Source organism: Pseudophryne corroboree, chromosome 2, assembly GCF_028390025.1.
Source record: "Pseudophryne corroboree isolate aPseCor3 chromosome 2, aPseCor3.hap2, whole genome shotgun sequence".
In the NCBI taxonomy this organism is placed as follows: Eukaryota; Metazoa; Chordata; class Amphibia; order Anura; family Myobatrachidae; genus Pseudophryne; species Pseudophryne corroboree.
Genome location: NC_086445.1, coordinates 552,947,641 through 552,967,079, shown reverse-complemented (window position 1 = coordinate 552,967,079; position 19,439 = coordinate 552,947,641). Strand labels below are relative to the sequence as shown.

The 19,439-nt window shown below is 47.2% G+C and overlaps 1 protein-coding gene across 2 annotated transcripts in view; it reads left to right on the top strand.

Moving 5' to 3' along the window:
- Positions 1-19,439, top strand: part of LOC135050967 (uncharacterized) — a 182,986-nt gene that overhangs the window by 89,765 nt on the left and 73,782 nt on the right. The window contains exons 7-9 of one of the 2 annotated variants that reach the window (XM_063957192.1): positions 12,448-12,471; positions 13,375-13,398; positions 19,399-19,422. In XM_063957192.1, the coding sequence (XP_063813262.1) occupies positions 12,448-12,471; positions 13,375-13,398; positions 19,399-19,422 (72 nt within the window). The remainder of the gene's footprint in view (positions 1-12,447; positions 12,472-13,374; positions 13,399-19,398; positions 19,423-19,439) is intronic. The other variant, XM_063957193.1, reaches the window with a different exon arrangement.

Sequence of the window (19,439 nt, the reverse complement as noted above, 5' to 3'; positions counted from 1 at the left end):
CCCTGCGTCCTCTCCCACCCTGCGTCCTCTCCCGCCCTGCGTCCTCTCCCGCCCTGCGTCCTCTCCCGCCCTGCGTCCTCTCCCACCCAGCATCTCTCAATTCCCAGCATGTCCCTCTCCCACCCTGCGTCCTATCCCGCCCTGTGTCCTATCCCGCCCTGTGTCCTCTCCCGCCCTGCGTCCTCTCCCGCCCTGCGTCCTCTCCCATCCAGCATCTCTCAATTCCCAGCATGTCCCTCTTCCACCCTGCGTCCTCTCCCACCCAGCATCTCTCAATCCCCAGCATGTCCATCTCCTGTCCTGCGTCCTCTCCCGCCCTGCGTCCTATCCCACCTTGCATCCTCTCCCACCCTGCGTCCCAATCCCCACCCTGCGTCCCAATACCCACCCTGCGTCCCAATACCCACCCTGCGTCCTCTCCCACCCTGTGTCCTCTCCCACCCAGCATCTCTCAATTCCCAGCATGTCCCTCTCCCACCCTGCATCCTCTCCACCCTGCATCCTCTCCCGCCCTGCGTCCTCTCCCACCCAGCATCTCTCAATTCCCAGCATATCCCTCTCCCACCCTGCATCCTCTCCCACCCTGCATCTCTCAATTCCCAGCATGTCCCTCTCCAGCCCTGCGTCCTCTCCCACCCTGCGTCCTCTCCCACCCAGAATCTCTCAATTCCCAGCATGTCCCTCTCCCACCCTGCATCTCTCAATTCCCAGCATGTCCCTCTTCCACCCTGCGTCCTCTCCTACCCTGCGTCCTCTACCACCCTGCGTCCCAATCCCCACCCTGCATCCCAATCTCCAGTATGTCCCTCTCCCACCCAGCGTCCTTTCCCACCCAGTGTCCCAATCTACAGTATGTCCCTCTCTCACCCAGCGTCCCAATCTCCAGTATGTCCCTCTCCCACTCAGCGTCCCAATCCCCAGTATGTCCCTCTCCCACCCTGCGTCCTCTTCCACCCAGCATCTCTCAATTCCCAGCATGTCCCTCTTCCACCCTGCGTCCTCTTCCACCCTGCGTCCTCTCCCACCCTGCATCCTCTCCCACCCAGCATCTCTCAATTCCCAGCATGTCCCTCTCCCACCCTGCGTCCTATCCCGCCCTGCGTCCTCTCCCACCCTGCATCCTCTCCCGCCCTGCGTCCTCTCCCATCCAGCATCTCTCAAGTCCCAGCATGTCCCTCTTCCACCTTGCGTCCTCTCCCACCCAGCATCGCTCAATCCCCAGCATGTCCATCTCCCGCCCTGTGTCCTCTCCCGCCCTGCGTCCTCTCCCACCTTGCATCCTCTCCCACCCTGCGTCCCAATCCCCAACCTGCATCCCAATCCCCACCCTGCGTCCTCTCCCACCCTGTGTCCTCTCCCACCCAGCATTTCTCAATTCCCAGCATGTCCCTCTCCCACCCTGCATCCTATCCCACCCTGCATCCTCTCCCGCCCTGCGTCCTCTCCCACCAAGCATCTCTCAATTCCCAGCATGTCCCTCTCCCACCCTGCGTCCTCTCCCACCCTGCATCCTATCCCACCCTGTGTCCTCTCCCACCCAGCATCTCTCAATTCCCAGCATGTCCCTCTCCCACCCTGCATTCTCTCCCACCCTGCATCCTCTCCCGCCCTGCGTCCTCTCCAACCCAGCATCTCTCAATTCCCAGCATGTCCCTCTCCCACCCTGCATCCTCTCCCGCCCTGCGTCCTCTCCCACCCAGCATCTCTCAATTCCAAGCATGTCCCTCTCCCACCCTGCGTCCTCTCCCCTCCTGCGTCCTCTCCCGTCCTGCATCCTCTCCCACCCTGCGTCCTCTCCTGCCCTGTGTCCTCTCCTGCCCTGCGTCCTCTCCCACCCAGCATCTCTCAATTCCCAGCATGTCCCTCTCCCACCCTGCATCCTCTCCCGCCCTGCGTCCTCTCCCACCCAGCATCTCTCAATTCCTGCGTCCCAACTCTCCAACCTGCGTCCCAATCCCCACCCTGCATCCCAATCCCCACCCTGCGTTCCAATCTCCAGTATGTCCCTCTCCCACCCAGCGTCCTCTTCCACCCAGCATCTCCCCCGTCCTCCTCAGTCCGTCCTCCACCATGTGTCCTCTCTCTCATCCAGTGCCTTTTAAGGACATGCCCCTTCTGATTGCCTATACCCATTTTATCGGCGTGTGCCACAGTACACCCTCGAGTGGACACTGCCCCACTTTGACCACTGTGATATAATATATAAATAGACAGACGGAGCAATAATAACGGAGGCTCCATCTGTATAATGTTCATTTTGTTAGTAGTTTATGTCACTATTGCCACTACATTCAGTGATTTATGATTTACAAGTAAAACTAGTGCAAAAACATAACTAAGAATTCCGTGTGGTGTGATACAGTAGGAGGTCCATGAGTGACACCATGAGTTACCACACCGGGTGACACCAACCCTAGTGACGCCTCTGCCCTGGACTATTGTGTTCTATTTTAGGATTCCACTGCTACAATGTCTATGGTAAAAGTACACTTCTCCCCCTCCTGAGACTAATCTGTACATGGCTTCTAGTATTTCTCTGAGTTTTCTTTCATCTGAGGTCTCTCTATCTCTTATTAATAACCTTTTTTTATTACAAATGGTTGCATATATATCTCCTATTCAATAATAACTTGCAATATTGTTTGGCAGTACTGGTCACATTTTCAGCAATATAAAATGGTAGCGGCTCAATCGATTTAGTAATACTTCTAGTTCTTAGGTGTTATTCTAAATAATAAAAAACAGGTTTTCTCCCAGCACTCCAAGAAGTATCAGCAATAAGACTTGAACACCACATGATAATAGAAATCAGACCCTCTGTATCTCATTGGTGGAGATAAACATGTTAATGATGTCCTGGTTGTATAGGAACCCTAGTGTCTACATAAGTCCACAGCATGATGGAGAAGTGGCAGAACAACAGAGTGATGGGCTCAAGTACTAGCAAGTGGTGCCCCCCACCCTTCTATCTCACAGACAGGGGTACATTTACTAAGTTGGGAGGTTTCTAGAACTTGTAATGTTGCCCATAGCAACCAATCAATCAGATTCTATTTTTTATCTTCTAGAAGCAGCTAGGTAAATGTTAAGTAGATTGGTTACTATGAGCAACATCACCAGTTCTAAAAAAAATCTCTCACCTTCGTAAATTTACCCCATAGACCAGGGGTGGGCAATTATTTCAGCTGAGGGGCCACTTGACATTTCCTGTCAGCATCCGAGGGCCACATACAAAATAGCAGCTCCCCCCACTTGCCAAAAATATAGGGACGTGCTTCATGTGGAAGGGGTGTGGGCAAAAAATAATACAGATTCATATTAGGCTGCACAATAGTCTCCATTATTCAAATTGCGCCACACAGCGCCACTTACACACATTACACCAGATAGAGCCCCTTTTACACAGTATGGAAGGTAAAGACCCTTTTACACATTACAGCAGGTAGAGCCCCCTTTTACACATTAACATTTTATTTAGGATAATTATTGTGCAGCAAGCAAATTATCCAGTGTCTTATGGCCCATGGGGAAAGGTGTGACACAGTGACAGAACACGAGGAGGGGGAGTGACAGTGACAGAACACGGGGTGTGTGACACGGTGACAGAACACGGTGGGGGTGACACGGTGACAGAACACGGGGTGTGTGACACGGTGGCAGAACACGGTGGGGGAAACACGGTGACAGAACACGGGGGTGACACGGTGACAGAACACGGGGGTGTGACACGGTGACAGAACACGGGGGGGGTGACACGGTGACAGAACACGGGGGGTGACACAGTGACAGAACACGGGGAGGGGGGGTGACAGTGACAGAACACGGGGTGTGTGACACGGTGACAGAACACGGTGGGGGTGACACGGTGACAGAACACGGGGTGTGTGACACGGTGACAGAACACGGTGGGGGTGACACGGTGACAGAACACGGGGGGGTGACACGGTGACAGAACACCGGGGGGTGACACGGTGACAGAACATGGGGGGGTGACACGGTGACAGAACACGGGGGGTGTGACACAGTGACAGAACACGGTGGGTGTGACAGACACGGTGACAGAACACGGGAGGTGTGACACAGTGACAGAACACGGGGGGGGGGGGTGACAGTGACAGGACACGGGGGGGTTATACGTGACAGAACACGGGGGTGACATGGTGACAGAACACAGGAGGGGTTGGTACAGCGAGAGCTAAAGATCTCTCCCCCAAACATAAAAATAGACTGACGCCACTGCCCGCACACACAAATATACGCACACTATCACACAAACCTTTCTTTCTTTCTCTCACTCACTTTTCCCATTAACTTTACTGATCTGGCTGGCTGGCAGTGGCAGGAAGGATGGATCTATTCTGTACAAGTCTGGCTCTTGTCCCGTGTAGCTCCGCCCCCTGAGGTCCAGTGTAGCCCCGCCCCCTCCTCGACACGTAACTCCGCCCCTTTTCGGCTGAACCCAGCCGTTGTCACTGGGGACTCTGGAGGAGGGAGGAGGCTGCTACAATGCAGCAGCAGGGGAGAGAGGCGCCACCGGCAGCTTGGATTTACTGCAGCTCAGAGCAATGACAAGCAGCTCAGCCGTTCGGGCCGCTTGTCATTGCTCGCTGGTGGGAGGCAGTGGGCCGGACAGGATCGGTTTGCGGGCCACATCCGGCCCGCGGCCCGTATTTTGCCCACCCCTACCATAGACTTAGCTTAGTCCATGATGGCAAAGCCATCCACTCTGGCTTTCCTGACCTGTCTCTGAAGTGTAGGTCTCACAAGGTTGATGATGTCATCTCATGAGACACCAGCTGTGTTATAAACTGAGTACCTGGAACTCTGGAGATCGGGTAGCAACTGCGGAGTACCTGGTACTGACGTGTAAAACTGCAGCTGGGAATGGAAAATAGCAGCAACACCAACACTACCCACCGACTCTGTTATTTCTCCTAGTAGTCAATTTGTGCCTGCAGAGCTAGTCTTCTCCTTTAGCAGCCACGTTTGAATGGGCGAATAAGGTCCGCCCAGATTCCGATGCCCCCAGGTTTTACGAGGTAACAAGGCATCAACCGAGAATGAGAGAGAATAAGAGGAAACACTAGCTAAGACTAATGAGACTACAAATGAAAGTATTGAGAAAACAACAAACAAACACTTAGCACATCTACGATGAGTCACACAGACATGCGGGGGGACGCCCAGCACAGGGCTAGTCCACCCCGCATGTAAGGCCCGAACCCCCCCGCACAAGTACAAAAGCATCGCACAGCGGCAATGCTTTTGTAATTTAGAAGTAGCTCCCTGCACGCTGGCAGGAGCTACTCGTCGCTGTGAGGGTCACAGTAGCTGCATGTGACATCACGCAGCCTCCGCGGCCCACGCCCCCAACAGTCCGGGCACATCTGCGTTGGCCGGACTGCGCTCCCTAGACGGTGGCCAAACGCTGCCGGTCTGTCCCTTCCCGCCCAGAGACCGCAGAGGCAATCGCAGGGCTGAGACAGCCGTCGGCTGTCTAGCATGCGCCGGCGCATGTGCAGTTCAGACCTGATCGGCTGCTGTGATCAAGTCTGAACTAGAAGACAACAATGTAGTACTTAATACAGCGCTCCTAAACAAAGGAATGGTGCAGCCTCCAAAGAAATATATATCACTAATCTTCAAAGTCGCAGTCAAAAAAATTCAAACCCCTTCACAATGATTCAATTACCTCAGGTGTTACCTCAAAATAGAAATGAGGTAAATGCACATACTGTATTATAAGTGAAGGAAATCCACAATCGGTCAATAGGTACCCCCTTGTTGAGATATGATTACCTTAAAAATACCCCCAAATAAATGAGGTTTTGAAGCATAAACGTTTTCCAAGGCAAAACAGCACACATATGGATTCTTTAAAAGTGCTTGCTCTACTTTAAGAACTCTCCAGATATATATATATATATATATATATATATACATATATATATATATATATATGGAAAAAGACACATATGTCGCATCGTGTGATACAGTTTTGAAAAAATTATTTATTAAAACACACACTTAGGACATTACACATTTAAAAACATATAAAGGGAAGATTATTCCAATGTGTAAGTGCTCCTACCAGACGGTAATTTGTCTAAAAAAGAGTTCAGACCAATGCTTAATTAGAGTCCCGGCTATACTCCAAGTAGGTGGTCCTCACTCCTCAGGCATAGCTAGTAATGCACGGTCCACACAGGATTTCCCTTCAATGGCTACGCGTATCGGTCTCCCTTCGTCAGGCCTCGGATATCAGTGTCCTTTTCCAAAGTCCTTATTTATACTAGAGATGAGTGGGTTCGGTTCTCAGAGAATCTAACCCTACCGGACTTTGCCTTCCGAGTTCGGTTCCGAGCCCGGCTCGGGTTTACCCGTTAACTCGGAAACCCGAACGCGGCAAAATGTCATCATCCTGCTGTCGGATTCTCGCGGGATTTGGATTCCATATAAGGAGCACCGCGTCAAGGCCATTTTCACTCCAGTCTCGGAGAGTGTATTGAGAGGACGTTTCCTCAGTGTTCAGTGTCTGTGTGGGGGCGGGAAAGTGGGATGGCAAGTCTTGTGCTGTGTTGTGCTGTCCAGTGTAGTCAGTGTATTGTGCTGCATCAGACCAGCCAGTCACAGTGTTGGTGTCCTCTGCTGCAATATATCCAGTGTAGCTGCATAAAGTGGTGCTGTGTTGTGCTGTCCAGTCAAGTATAGTCAGTGTATTGTGCTGCATCAGTCCAGCCAGACACAGTATTGGTGTCCTCTGCTGCCATATATACAGTGTAGCTGTATAAAGTGGTGTGGTGTTGTGTTGTGCTGCATCAGACCAGTGGTAGTGTCCTGTCCATCAGTCATTCAAGTGACGATATACGCTGCTGCTATATGTCCACTGCTGCCGTATAACAATTATAACAACAACCACAAGTCCCTTACAGTGTTGTTGTGTTGTGCTGTATCAGACCAGTGGTAGTGTTCTGTCCATCAATCATTACAGTGACGAGGCAGTCACAGTGGTATACGCTGCTGCTATATGTCCACTGCTGATGTATAATAATAATAACAACAACCACTAGTCTCTTACAGTGTTGTTGTGTTGTGCTGCATCAGACCAGTGGTAGTGTCCTGTCCATCAGTCATTCCAGTCATTCCTGTGCCGCATATTGTCTTATATAACTCCCAAAAAATAATGGAGAACAAAAATTTTGAGGATAAAATAGGGAAAGATCAAGAAAAACCACTTCCTCCTAGTGCTGAAGCTGCTGCCACTAGCCATGACATAGATGATGAAATGCTATCAACGTCGTCTGCCAAGGTCGATGCCCAATGTGATAGTAGAGGGCATGTAAAATCCAAAAAGCCAAAGTTCAGTAAAAAGAACCAAAAAAAATTGTTTTAAATCGTCTGAGGAGAAACGTAAACTTGCCAATATGCCATTTACGACACAGAGTGGCAAGGAACGGCTGAGGCCCTGGCCTATGTTCATGGCTAGTGGTTCAGCTTCACATGACGATGGAAGCCCTCATCCTCCCGCTAGAAAAATTAAAAGAGTTAAGCTGGAAAGAGCACAGAAAAGAACTGTGCGTTCTGAGATGGTATCACAAATCCCCAAGGAGAGTCCAAGTGTGTCGGCGGTTGCGATGCCTGACCTTCCCAACACTGGACGGGAAGAGGTGGCTCCTTCCACCATTTGCACGCCCCCTGCAAGTGCTGGAAGGAGCACCCACAGTCCAGTTCCTGATATTCAAATTGAAGATGTCACTGTTGAAGTACACCAGGATGAGGATATGGGTGTTGCTGGCGCTGAGGAGGAAATTGACGATGAGGATACTGATGGTGATGTGGTTTGTTTAAGTCAGGCACCGGGGGAGACACCTGTTGTCTGTGGCATGAAGAAACCCACTGTGATGCCTGGGCAAACTACTAAAAAAGTCACCTCTTCGGTGTGGAATTATTTCTCCACAAATCCGGACAACAGGTGGCAAGCCATCTGTTGCCTCTGTCAATCTGTAATAAGTAGGGGTAAGAATGTTAACCACCTTGGAACATCCTCCCTTATATGTCACATGCTGCGCATTCATCAGAAGTCAGTGTCAAGTTGTGAAACTTTGGGTAAGAGCGTAAGCAGTCCACTGACACCTAAATCCCTTCTTCCTCCTGTACTCAAGCTCCTGCAAGCCACACCATCACCTCCCTCAACGTCAACTTCCTCCTGAGTCAGGAACATCAGACCATGTCACTGTCAAGACTGAGGAGTCCTCTCCTAACCGGGATTCCTCCATAGGATCCTTGAGTGGTACACCTGCTGTTTCTGCCGCTGCTGTTGTTGCTGCTGGGAGTCGATCGTCATCCCAGAGGGGAAGTCGGAAGACCACTTGTACTACTTCCAGTAAGCAATTGACTGTCCAACAGTCCTTTGTGAGGAAGATTAAATATGACAGCAGTCATCCCTTTGCAAAGCGGATAACTGAGGCCTTGACAGCTATGTTGGTGTTAGATGTGCGTCCGGTATCCGCCATTAGTTCAGTGGGACTTCGAAAATTGTTTGAGGTACTGCGTCCCCGGTATCAAATCCCATCTAGGTTCCACTTCTCTAGGCAGGCGATACCGAGAATAAAGTATTATTTTGTGAATCCCTGGTAACTGGCGCTAACAACAGAGCTGCCCGTAAATTCGTTCACCACAAGAAAGAACCTCACCAAATGTTCAAAACAACACAATTTAAACAAACATTAGTGGGACCAAAAATAACAGGCGCTTAAAATATAGAAATACTCAGCAGGAAAACATCCCTGGAATATGGGAAGATGGTGGGATTTCCAAACTGCAAAATGGATGACCCTCTTCTTTTTTTCTTTTTTTCTGAAGGATTTTTCAGTCACTCCGGTTTTGCATAAAAGAGAAATGGTATATATATGTGTAGATATGTTTCAAACAGTACATAAGTCTCTTTAAATGTAAGAAACGTTCACACGGCAAAGGTGATGCACATCCACTAAAAGGGCGTACCCAAACTCACATCCCAGGTGAAGTGAACAAGCATATAAAGGTATCTTTTTAATCCACCTCGGTGTCTGGAAATAGTCGGTTCAAGTGAAGACCCCCTTTACCCAAGAAATAAGCGTACCTCACTCACACAGACAGAGGTATGCTTAAAGCATATAAAGGTATCTTTTACACTGTATCAGATGCAGGTAAGGCGTACCCTACTCACAGAAGAAATGATCGTATTCAAACGCATCTGGGTTTCTTTCAATGGATCACCGTGTAGTAGATCATTTATATCGATTTCGTGTATGAATATTCCCCCATGGACATCAGACAAAAAAGAGGATTTTAGATCACGATCAATCCATAAAAAAAGTATTTATTATAAAAATGCCCCATACACTTGGGATATTGAACTATGCTGCTACTGGTGTCGCTGCTGTTGTTGATGCGGGAGGCCATACATCTACCCAGTGGGCTGTTACAGTCATATAGTCATATATAGATGTCTTGATAAAGGCCTATGCTAGGCCGAAACATGTTGACCAGCTGAGAGTGTGGACTTTTCGTTTTTATCATCTAGGTATGATTTGGAATCATTTTTAGAAAAAAAGTTTTTTTATTTCTGTGTGTAGGATTTTGTGGTTTTCTTTCGTGATTTTTTTCTTTTGGATGCTTATGTCAAGCTGCTACAATATTTCTTGCACCTTTGCACAACTTGTTATTGACTGCTGAGTATTTCTATATTTTAAGCGCCTGTTATTTTTGATACTGAGAATGTACACAGACATCAGAAAAAGAGTCACCAGTGTCCAACAAAATGCGGTTGTATCTAGTGTCCACTTAACCACAGACATGTCGACAAGTGGAACAGGGCAGACTAAGGACTATATGACTGTAACAGCCCACTGGGTAGATGTATGGCCTCCCGCATCAACAACAGCAGCGACACCAGTAGCAGCATCTCGCAAATGCCAACTCGTTCCTAGGCAGGCTACGCTATGTATCACTGCTTTCCTTGGGAGGCACACAGCTGGCAACCTCTTACGGAAACTGAGGAACATCATCGCAGAATGGCTTACCCCAATTGGACTCTCCTGGGAATTTGTGATATCGGACAACGCCACTAATATTGTGCGTGCATTATATCTGGGCAAATTCCAGCATGTCCCATGTTTTGCACATACAAATGTATTATTATTATTTAATTTGGTGGTGCAGATTTTTTTTTTTAAATGACAGGGGTGTGCAGGGGATGCTGTCGGTGGTCCGAAAAATTGCGGGCCACTTTCAGCATTCTGCCACCGCGTGCCGAAGACTGGAGCGCCTGACTCTAGCGCAGTGGAGAATGATTTCCGTCTTGTGCAAGGTTCTCCAACCCTTTGAACTTGCCACACATGAAGTCAGTTCAGACACTGCCATCTTAAGTCAGGTCATTCCCCTTATCAGGCTTTTGCAGAAGCAGCTGGAGAAATTGAAGGAGGAGCTAAGACGGAGCAATTCCGCAAAGTATGTGGGACTTGTGGATGGAGCCCTTCATTTGCTTTGCCAGGATTCACGGGTGTTCAATCTGTTGAAATCAGAGCACTACATTTTCGCCACCATGCTCGATCCTAAGTTTAAAGCCTACGTTATATCTCTCTTTCCAGCAGACACAAGTGTGCAGAGGTGCAAAGTAAATTGTCAACTCAAGCGGAACGTGACCCGTCAACAGCTCGTTTTTCAATTTCTCCCGCCACTGGGGCTGCAAGGAAAGGGATAAGATTTCCTAGCCCACCCACTGGCGGTGATGCAGGGCAGTCAGGAGCGAAAGCTGACATCTGGTTCGGACTGAAGGACCTGCCAGCGAATACTGACATGTCTACTGTCACTGCATATGATTCTGTCACCATTGAAAGAATGGTGGAGGATTATATGAGTGACAGCATCCAAGTAGGCATGTCAGACAGTCCATATATATACTGGCAGGAAAAAGAGGCAATTTGGATGCCCTTGCACAAACTGGCTTTATTTTACCTAAGTTGCCCCCGCTCCAGTGTGTACTCCGAAAGAGTGTTTAGTACAGCCGGTAACCTTGTCAGCGATCAGCGTAGGAGGTTTCTTCCACTAAATGTGGAGAAAATTATGTTCATCAAAATGAATTATAAATTCTTCCGGGAAGCAATTGTCTCTAGAATGTATACAGGAACCTGTGATGGTGGATTCCAGTGGGGACGAATAAATACTTTGTGAGGAGGATGCACACAGTGAAAGGGGTGAGGAACCGGAGGATGAGGAGGAGGTGGACATCTTGCCTCTGTAGAGCCAGTTTGTGCAAGGAGAGATTGATTGCATCTTTTTTGGTGGGGGCCCAAATAAACCAGTCATTTCAGCCACAGTCGTGTGGCAGACCCTGTCGCTGAAATGATTGGTTTGTTAAAGTGTGCATGTCCTGTTTATACAACATAAGGGTGGGTGGGAGGGCCCAAGGACAATTCCATCTTGCACCTTTTCTTCTTCTTTGCATCATGTGCTGTTTGGGGACTAGGTTTTTTTGTGCCATCCTGTCTGTAGATGGGCCAGGTGTTTGTGCCGCACTTGTGTCGCTTAGCTTGGCCATCCAGCTACCTCATTGCACCTCTTTTTCTTCTTTGCATCATGTTCTGTTTGGGGCCTATTTTTTCAATTTGCCATCCTGTCTCCCACTACAGTGTCACTCCTAGATGGGCCAGGTGTTTGTGCCGCACACGTGTGTCGCTTAGCTTAGTCATACAGCTACCTCATTGCACTTCTTTTTCTTCTTTGCATCATGTGTTGTTCGTGGCCTATTTTTTAAATCCGCCATCCTGTCTGCCACTGCAGTGCCACTCCTAGATGGGCCAGGTGTTTGTGCCGCACACTTGTGTTGCTTAGCTTGGCCATCCAGCTACCTAATTGCTCCTTTTTTTCTTCTTTGCATCATGTGCTGTTTGGGGACTAGTTTTTGAATAATGCCATCTTATTTGCAACTGCAGTGCCACTCCTAGATGGGCCAGGTGTTTGTGCCGCACGCTTGTGTCGCTTAGCTTAGTCATACAGCCACCTTGGTGCAACTTTTAGGCCTAAAAACAATATTGTGAGGTGTGAGGTGTTCAGAAGAGAATGGAAATGAGTGGAAATGAATGTTATTGAGGTTAATAATACCGTAGGAGCAAAATTACCCCCAAATTCTGTGATTTTAGCTGTCTATATGTTTTTTTCAAAAATCGTCCAGATCCAAAACCAAAACACGAAAGGGTGGTTTTGGCAAAACCAAGCCAAAAAAAGTGGAATTAGAACCAAAACCAAAACACAAAACACGAAAAGTGCCAGCCGCACATCTCTAATTTATACCTTACTGAATTAACTTAATTAACCACAAACATTCATGGTGTTTTGGTTCAGATCCTTGCAGAAATTTGAATGCTTCCACACATGTAAAGTAATGACTATTGTGCTCTATTTTAGGATTCCGCTGCTGCAATGTCTATGGTAAGTACACTTCTCTCCCTACTGAGACTAATCTGTACATGGCTTCTAGTATTTCTCTGAGTTGTCTTTCATCTGAGGTCTCTCTATCTCTTATTAATAACTTTTTTTATTAGCAGTTGTTAATATGGTGAAGGTATACCCTCTAAACTATACTCCTATCCCCCTCTCAGATCATCACCTTATCACGTGCAAGTTATCCTGCTTTACTTTAAAATCCCTGCTGGCAAACCCTAACAAGCTCCCTCATCCCAACAGAATTTTCAGTTCTATTATTTATTAACAACTTCTCTCCCCAATTTCCGCATTAATCTATTCATATATGCCAGTACCAATTGTTAAACAAACCCTAAACAGGCCTTGATCAGTTGGCTCCAGTAGCTCTTCACACACCCCATAAGTATTAATGTTAACCATGGCACACTAAAGAAATGCAAATAAAAAAAACTTCTGTTCAAAGTAGTATGTACTGTATTTGGCATAAAACTCATACAGAACTTTTATTAATCAAATTGAGAAAAGGTTCTCATTACATATTTAAATGATTTCTCATTGTTTCGGTCCAGTATTAATAAATTAATTAAACTAAAAACAAATAGATTTTTCTGTCCTCACATTACCAACCAGGCACACAGGGACGGTACTGGGACTCAGAGCAGACTGTGCAACTTACTATTCTGAGTCCCCTGGCTGTATCCGAAGGCTGTGCTGGAAATATGATGGTGGCAAACAGACTATGGCCAGCAACATTTCTGGATGTGGAGAGCCAAATATACTTGAACATGGGCCAATACAATTTTAAAAGACTAATGTTCTTCCCTTATAGCATATGATCCCATAAGCACATGCTCTGTGTCTTTTTTGCTTCCACACATGTAAAGTAATGACTGTTGTGTTCTATTTTAGGGTTCCACTTCTGCAATGTCTATGGTAAGTACACTTCTCCTCCTAATCTGGACATAGGGGGTGATTCCGACTTGATCGTAGCTGTGCTAAATGACATCACGCGGCCGCTGCGGCCCGCCCCACCGCACGGTCCGGCCACGCCTGCTTGGCCAGACCGCGCCCACAAAATGGCGGGCATACGCCTCTGTGCCACCCCCTCCCACCCAGCGACCGACTCTGCCTGTCAATCAGGCAGAGGCGATCGCTAGGCAACGACAGCCATCGGCGCTGCCGCATGCGCAGTTCTGACCTGGTCGCTAGCCAATATGGATGATATCGTTGTATGCAGTGTGCAATATGCTCAAATTGTTCATACAAATCGTTCAGTGTGTATTCTCAAAATCATTACAAAAAACTACCTGAAAAATCGTTCATTGATCATATCCTTCTTTGTGGAAATCGCTCAAAACTCTCAGTGTGTAGGTCCCTTTAGTTACATGTATTTTCAAAGATAAGATTAAGCCACCAAGCCTCGGCATGGCCTCTCTGATACTGGTGATCCCTAATGCTACATGATAATAGCACCAACTCTGGGTCATATAATTGCTCATTGTTATGCGACATGATAATAGCTCATACAAAAATATATCTAAATTGAGAGCCAACTCACCTGGAGTCACCCCTAGATCCTCCAAATGGAACCAGCATGCTGGAGTAAAAGAAATTCTGGTCACATTTTTGACTGAACATTGATTGTACACCTCATGACATCTGCTTACAAACTATGGGGGTCATTCAGACCCGATCGCACGCTGCAGTTTTCTGTAGACGTGAGATTGGGTCTGAACTGCGCATGCATGCCGGCTGCAATATGCAGGCGCGACGCTGGCCAGTGCTATACAGTGCCGGGCAGTGACAAAAGGTACGAAGAAAGCGATTGCAAGAAGATTGACAGACAGAAGATGTTTGTGGGCAGCAACTCAGCGTTTTCTGGGAGTGGTCGGGAAAACGCAGTTGTGCCCGGCTGTTTCCAGGGAGGGATCCTGACGTCAGTTTCTTCCTGGATCATCGCAGTGGGTGAGTAAGTCCTGGGCTATGCAGAAACTGCACAAACTTGTTTGTGCAGCTCACTGCTCAACCGAACGCATCCCTGCAAAGCCCTAACTCTCTCCCCTGTAGGCGGCTTTTACCTGGTCGCAGCAGTGCAAAAAATAGCCTGCGTGCGACCAGGTCTGAATTACCCCCAATGTTTGTACCACATCTTATACTGTAGCACATAACAATTAAGGGCACATATGCCTTTCTCTAGTATACTCTAAACGGGGGTGGTACAAAATGTTAACATTCAGAATGTTGACAGGGGCAGGGGGGTCGATATGTGAAATGTAGACTTTTACAGTGTTGACACTGACATAATGTTGACATTGCTGGAATGATGACATTGTGAATTTCTACAGTCATCATGTTGACCATGCAAGTTTTCTATAGACATCTTAACTAAGCCTAAATCTTACCCTAATCTTAACCGAAAATCAGATGCAATTGATTGTCGACATTCATGATGTCAACATTGTGACAAAATCGACATTCTGTCATTGTCGACATTCAGAATCAGGACAGTGTCAACATTCTGGTGTTGACATCCCGAATGTTAATATGGTGAACGTATACCATCTAAACCAGGCATGTCAAACTCAAAATCCCAACTGGGCCGAATAATAAAGGTCTTAGGGGGACATTTACCAAGCAGTGATAAGAGCAGAGAAGTGAGCCAGTGGAGAAATTGCCCATGGCAACCAATCAGCACTGAAGTAACATCTATAATTTGCATACTATAAAATGATACAGAGCTGCTGATTGGTTGATGGGGCAATTTCTCCACTGGCTTACTTCTCCGCTCTTATCACTGCTTAGTACATGTTCCCCTAAGTCTTGTATGGGCCGCAAGAAAAAGAGAGTCTTATATGCAATTTTCAAAGTTTTTTTTAGAAAATCCAAAAATAAAGTCTAATCAAAGACATGTCAAGTATTGTGAAGAAAACATTTACTTTAATGCAGTGGTGCAAGTAGGAAAAATGTCTTAGTGGTACTGTGTGCGGGGCATATGTATATTGGCCCTCATTCCGAGTTGTTCGCTCGGAGTTTTTCATCGCATCGCAGTGAGAATTCTCTTAGTGCGCATGCGCAATGTTCGCACTGCGACTGCGCCAAGTAACTTTACTATGATGAAAGTAAGTTTACTCATGGCATTTTCATCGCTCCGACGTTCGCATTGTGATTGACAGGAAATGGGTGTTACTGGGCGGATGCACGGCGTTTTAGGGGCGTGTGGCTGGAAACGCTACCGTTTCCGGAAAAAACGCAGGAGTGGCCGGAGAAACGGTGGGAGTGCCTGGGCGAACGCTGGGTGTGTTTATGACGTCAGCCAGGAACGAAAAGCACTGAACTGATCGCACAGGCAGAGTAAGTCTGAAGCTACTCAGAAACTGCTAACTCGTTTGTAATCGCAATATTGCGCGTACGTCGGTCGCAATTTTAAGAAGCTAAGATTCACTCCCAGTAGGCGGCGGCTTAGCGTGTGTAACTCTGCTACATTCGCCTTGCGAGCGAACAACTCGGAATGAGGGCCATTGTGCCAGAAAAATGGGTGTGTGATACACATATGGGGGCCAGATACAAATATGCCACCAATAGTGCCAGATACACATATGCCACCAGTAGTGCAGTGCCAGATACACATATGCCCCCACAGTGCCAGATACACAAATGCCCACACTGTGCCAGCTATACATATGCCCCCACAGTGCCAGATACACATATGCCCACACTGTGCTAGACATACATATGCCCCCACAGTGCCAGATACACATATGCCCACACTGCGCCAGATACACATATGCCCCCACAGTGCCAGATACACAAATGCCCACACTGTGCCAGATACACATATGCCCCCACAGTGCCAGATACACATATGCCCACACTGTGCTAGACATACATATGCCCCCACAGTGCCAGATACACATATGCCCACACTGCGCCAGATACACATATGCCCCCACAGTGCCAGATACACAAATGCCCACACTGTGGCAGCTATACATATGCCCCCATAGTGCTAGATACACATATGCCCACACTGTGCCAGAAATACATATGCCCCCACAGTGCCAGATGCACATATTCCCACACTGTGCCAGATATACATATGCCCCCACAGTGCCAGATACACATATGCCCACACTGTGCCAGATACACATATGCCCACACTGTGCCAGATACACATATGCCCACACTGTGCCAGATATACATATGCCCACACTGTGCCAGATATACATATGCCCCCACAGTGCCAGATACACATATGCCCCCAATGTGCTCACCGCCACTGCTTCCTGGCTGTGTGTGAGGGCAGGAGAGTGCAGTACACGCCTCTCCTGCTCCTCAGTCGGATCTCCGGCGGCGGCGCGGGTATCTTAAATCTGGCACAGTTTCGTGAGCCAATCAGAGCTCACAGACCGGCATCTCCTGATTGGCTGCCTGTCCGCGAGCTCTGATTGGCTCACGATCTGGTTTCTGATATAAGATACCCGCTGCGCTGCCAGAGTCCAGACTGAGGAGCAGGAGAGGCGCACGCTGCTCTCGCTGCAAGCGGGCCGCAAAAGGACCCCTGCCGACCTCCACATTATGCTATTCATATATGACAGTTAAACCCTAAACAGCCCTTGATCCTGTGACTCCAGTAGCTCTTCACATGCCCAATAGGCCTTAATGTTAACCATGACAGTAAAGAAAACTCATACAGAACTTCTCATGGCTTTCTCACAAATACTATCTACAAACTCCTATAGAAAAGCTCTGTAGACTTCTAAACAAACATGCCTCCAATCTCTTAGGTTTCTAATCTCACATTTTTTTATTTTTTTTTAAGCTGCATGAGTATTATTAATGGCTGTCTAGCGTTCTCTGCAGCCTGCTTTCTTCCTGGTGGCACTTCTAAGTGCTTAATAAAAGTTTACTTTATTTTAATTATAGCACATATATATCCGTGTGCATACATATATATACATGTATATACATACATACATATAAACACACACACATATGATATATATATATACATGTGTATATATATGTGTACTGTATGTGTGTACACACACACATATATATATATGCATGTTTAATATGCTATGTATATGTGTATATATGTATGTGTGTATGTATATATATATATATATATGTGTATGTATATATATATATATGTAGATATATGTTTTATATATATATATATATATATATATATATACACACACACACACACACACACACACACACACACACACACACACATACACACTAGTTTTACGGTCCCAGCATATACTGGGTCACCTCAGTCCGCACCCCCGTGATTGGCTCCGCCCAGTTCTGGAAACCCCCCCATGCAAATCCTGTGTTTGCCACTGTGATCCCATACCCTCACAAATCATTAGGTTCCTCTCTCCTGTTCCTATACCAATTAAACAAAAATATGTAATTGCTCTCTACTAGCATCCTTATTCTTATACTTTGTTCTAAAAAAAAATCTTCGTAACCTCATTCTCTCTGAAATTACTGTCCCATCTATCAGCCAATTTACCCCGCTATGATATTTGAGAGGCTTGCCTACAGACACTTTCTTTACTTAAATAAATTACTTCATAGGTTCTCCAACTCAGTCCTCAGGACCCCAAACAGTGCATGAAAAATATGAACTGTTTGGGATCCTGAGGTCACAGTTTGAGAGAAACTAACCTACTTCTTCCTCTTCAGTCAGGCTTTCATTGCCATTACTCCACAGACTGACTGACTGACTGACTGATTGCACTGTCTAAAGCCTTACATAAACACAGGTGGGTGGTTCCAGCTGCCCGGAAGCCACACCCCTACCTGGACAGGCCATTCGCTCAAACAATTTCCACAATAGAAGCAGTATATGATATGATTACAGATGTGGCCACAACATGAAGTACAAGGGATGGAACAGAGCTTCTTATGCATTTCCATCTCAGGTGGGGTGGCCTAATGCCATATATTGTGGCTTATTGTGATCTTTGGACCTCATTCCGAGTTGATCGCACCAAGCAACTTTTTGCTGCTGGTGCGATCAACTAATCTCCGCCTATGGGGGAGTGTATTTTTGCATAGCAGGGCTGCGAACGCTTGTGCAGCCCTGCTATGCTAAAAAAGTTTCCTGCAAAACAAGACCAGCCCTGGACATACTTACTTACCCTGTGCGACGGATCCAGCGATGACGGGCACGGCTTTGACGTCAGACATCTGCCCTCCGTTCGCCTGTACACGCCTGCGTTTTCCTTACCACTCCCCGAAAATGGCTTCAAACGGTGAGTTGCCGCCCCGGAACGCCTTCCTGCAGTCAATCTTCTTGCGGTCGCCGCTGCGCCCACTTTCTTCGTAGTCAGCGCCGTTTCCTGGCACCGCAACAAGGTGCGTGCACATTACGACCCCCGTGCGTGCGCAGTAGTGACCCAGTCGCAGCTGTGCGAACAAAAGCATGCTGCGATCGGGTCGGAATGACCCCCTTTGTATGATGCAAACTGTTGCTGGTTAAGTGTCATTTATGACCTCTTTGTGGGCTGGCCACATTCACTCTAAAATCAAGAATTTGAAACCCATTCTAGAAATCCTGCGTTTGCACCTGAGGATGGTCAATAATTTAATCACTGCTAAATCAGAAGGTCACTATCACTTACTGTATTCTTCTGGATCTCTCTACTACATTTCACACTGTGACCCACTATTTTCTCATACAAACACTACAATCACTAGATATTCAGGACACTGTTCTATCCTACTTGTCTAGTTACACTTTTAGTGATCGCTTCTTTGGCTACACCTTCTCTCAGCTTCTCTGCTTTTCTCTATCTATACCATGTATCTTGGAAAACTAAGAAACTCATATGGATTTCAGTGTCATTTCTATATGTATGATGCCCAAATTTACTTATTCTCTGGATCTTTCACACTCACACTATTGTTTTGTTTTAGGAATCCACTACTGTCATTAGACTGGTAAGTACACATATCTC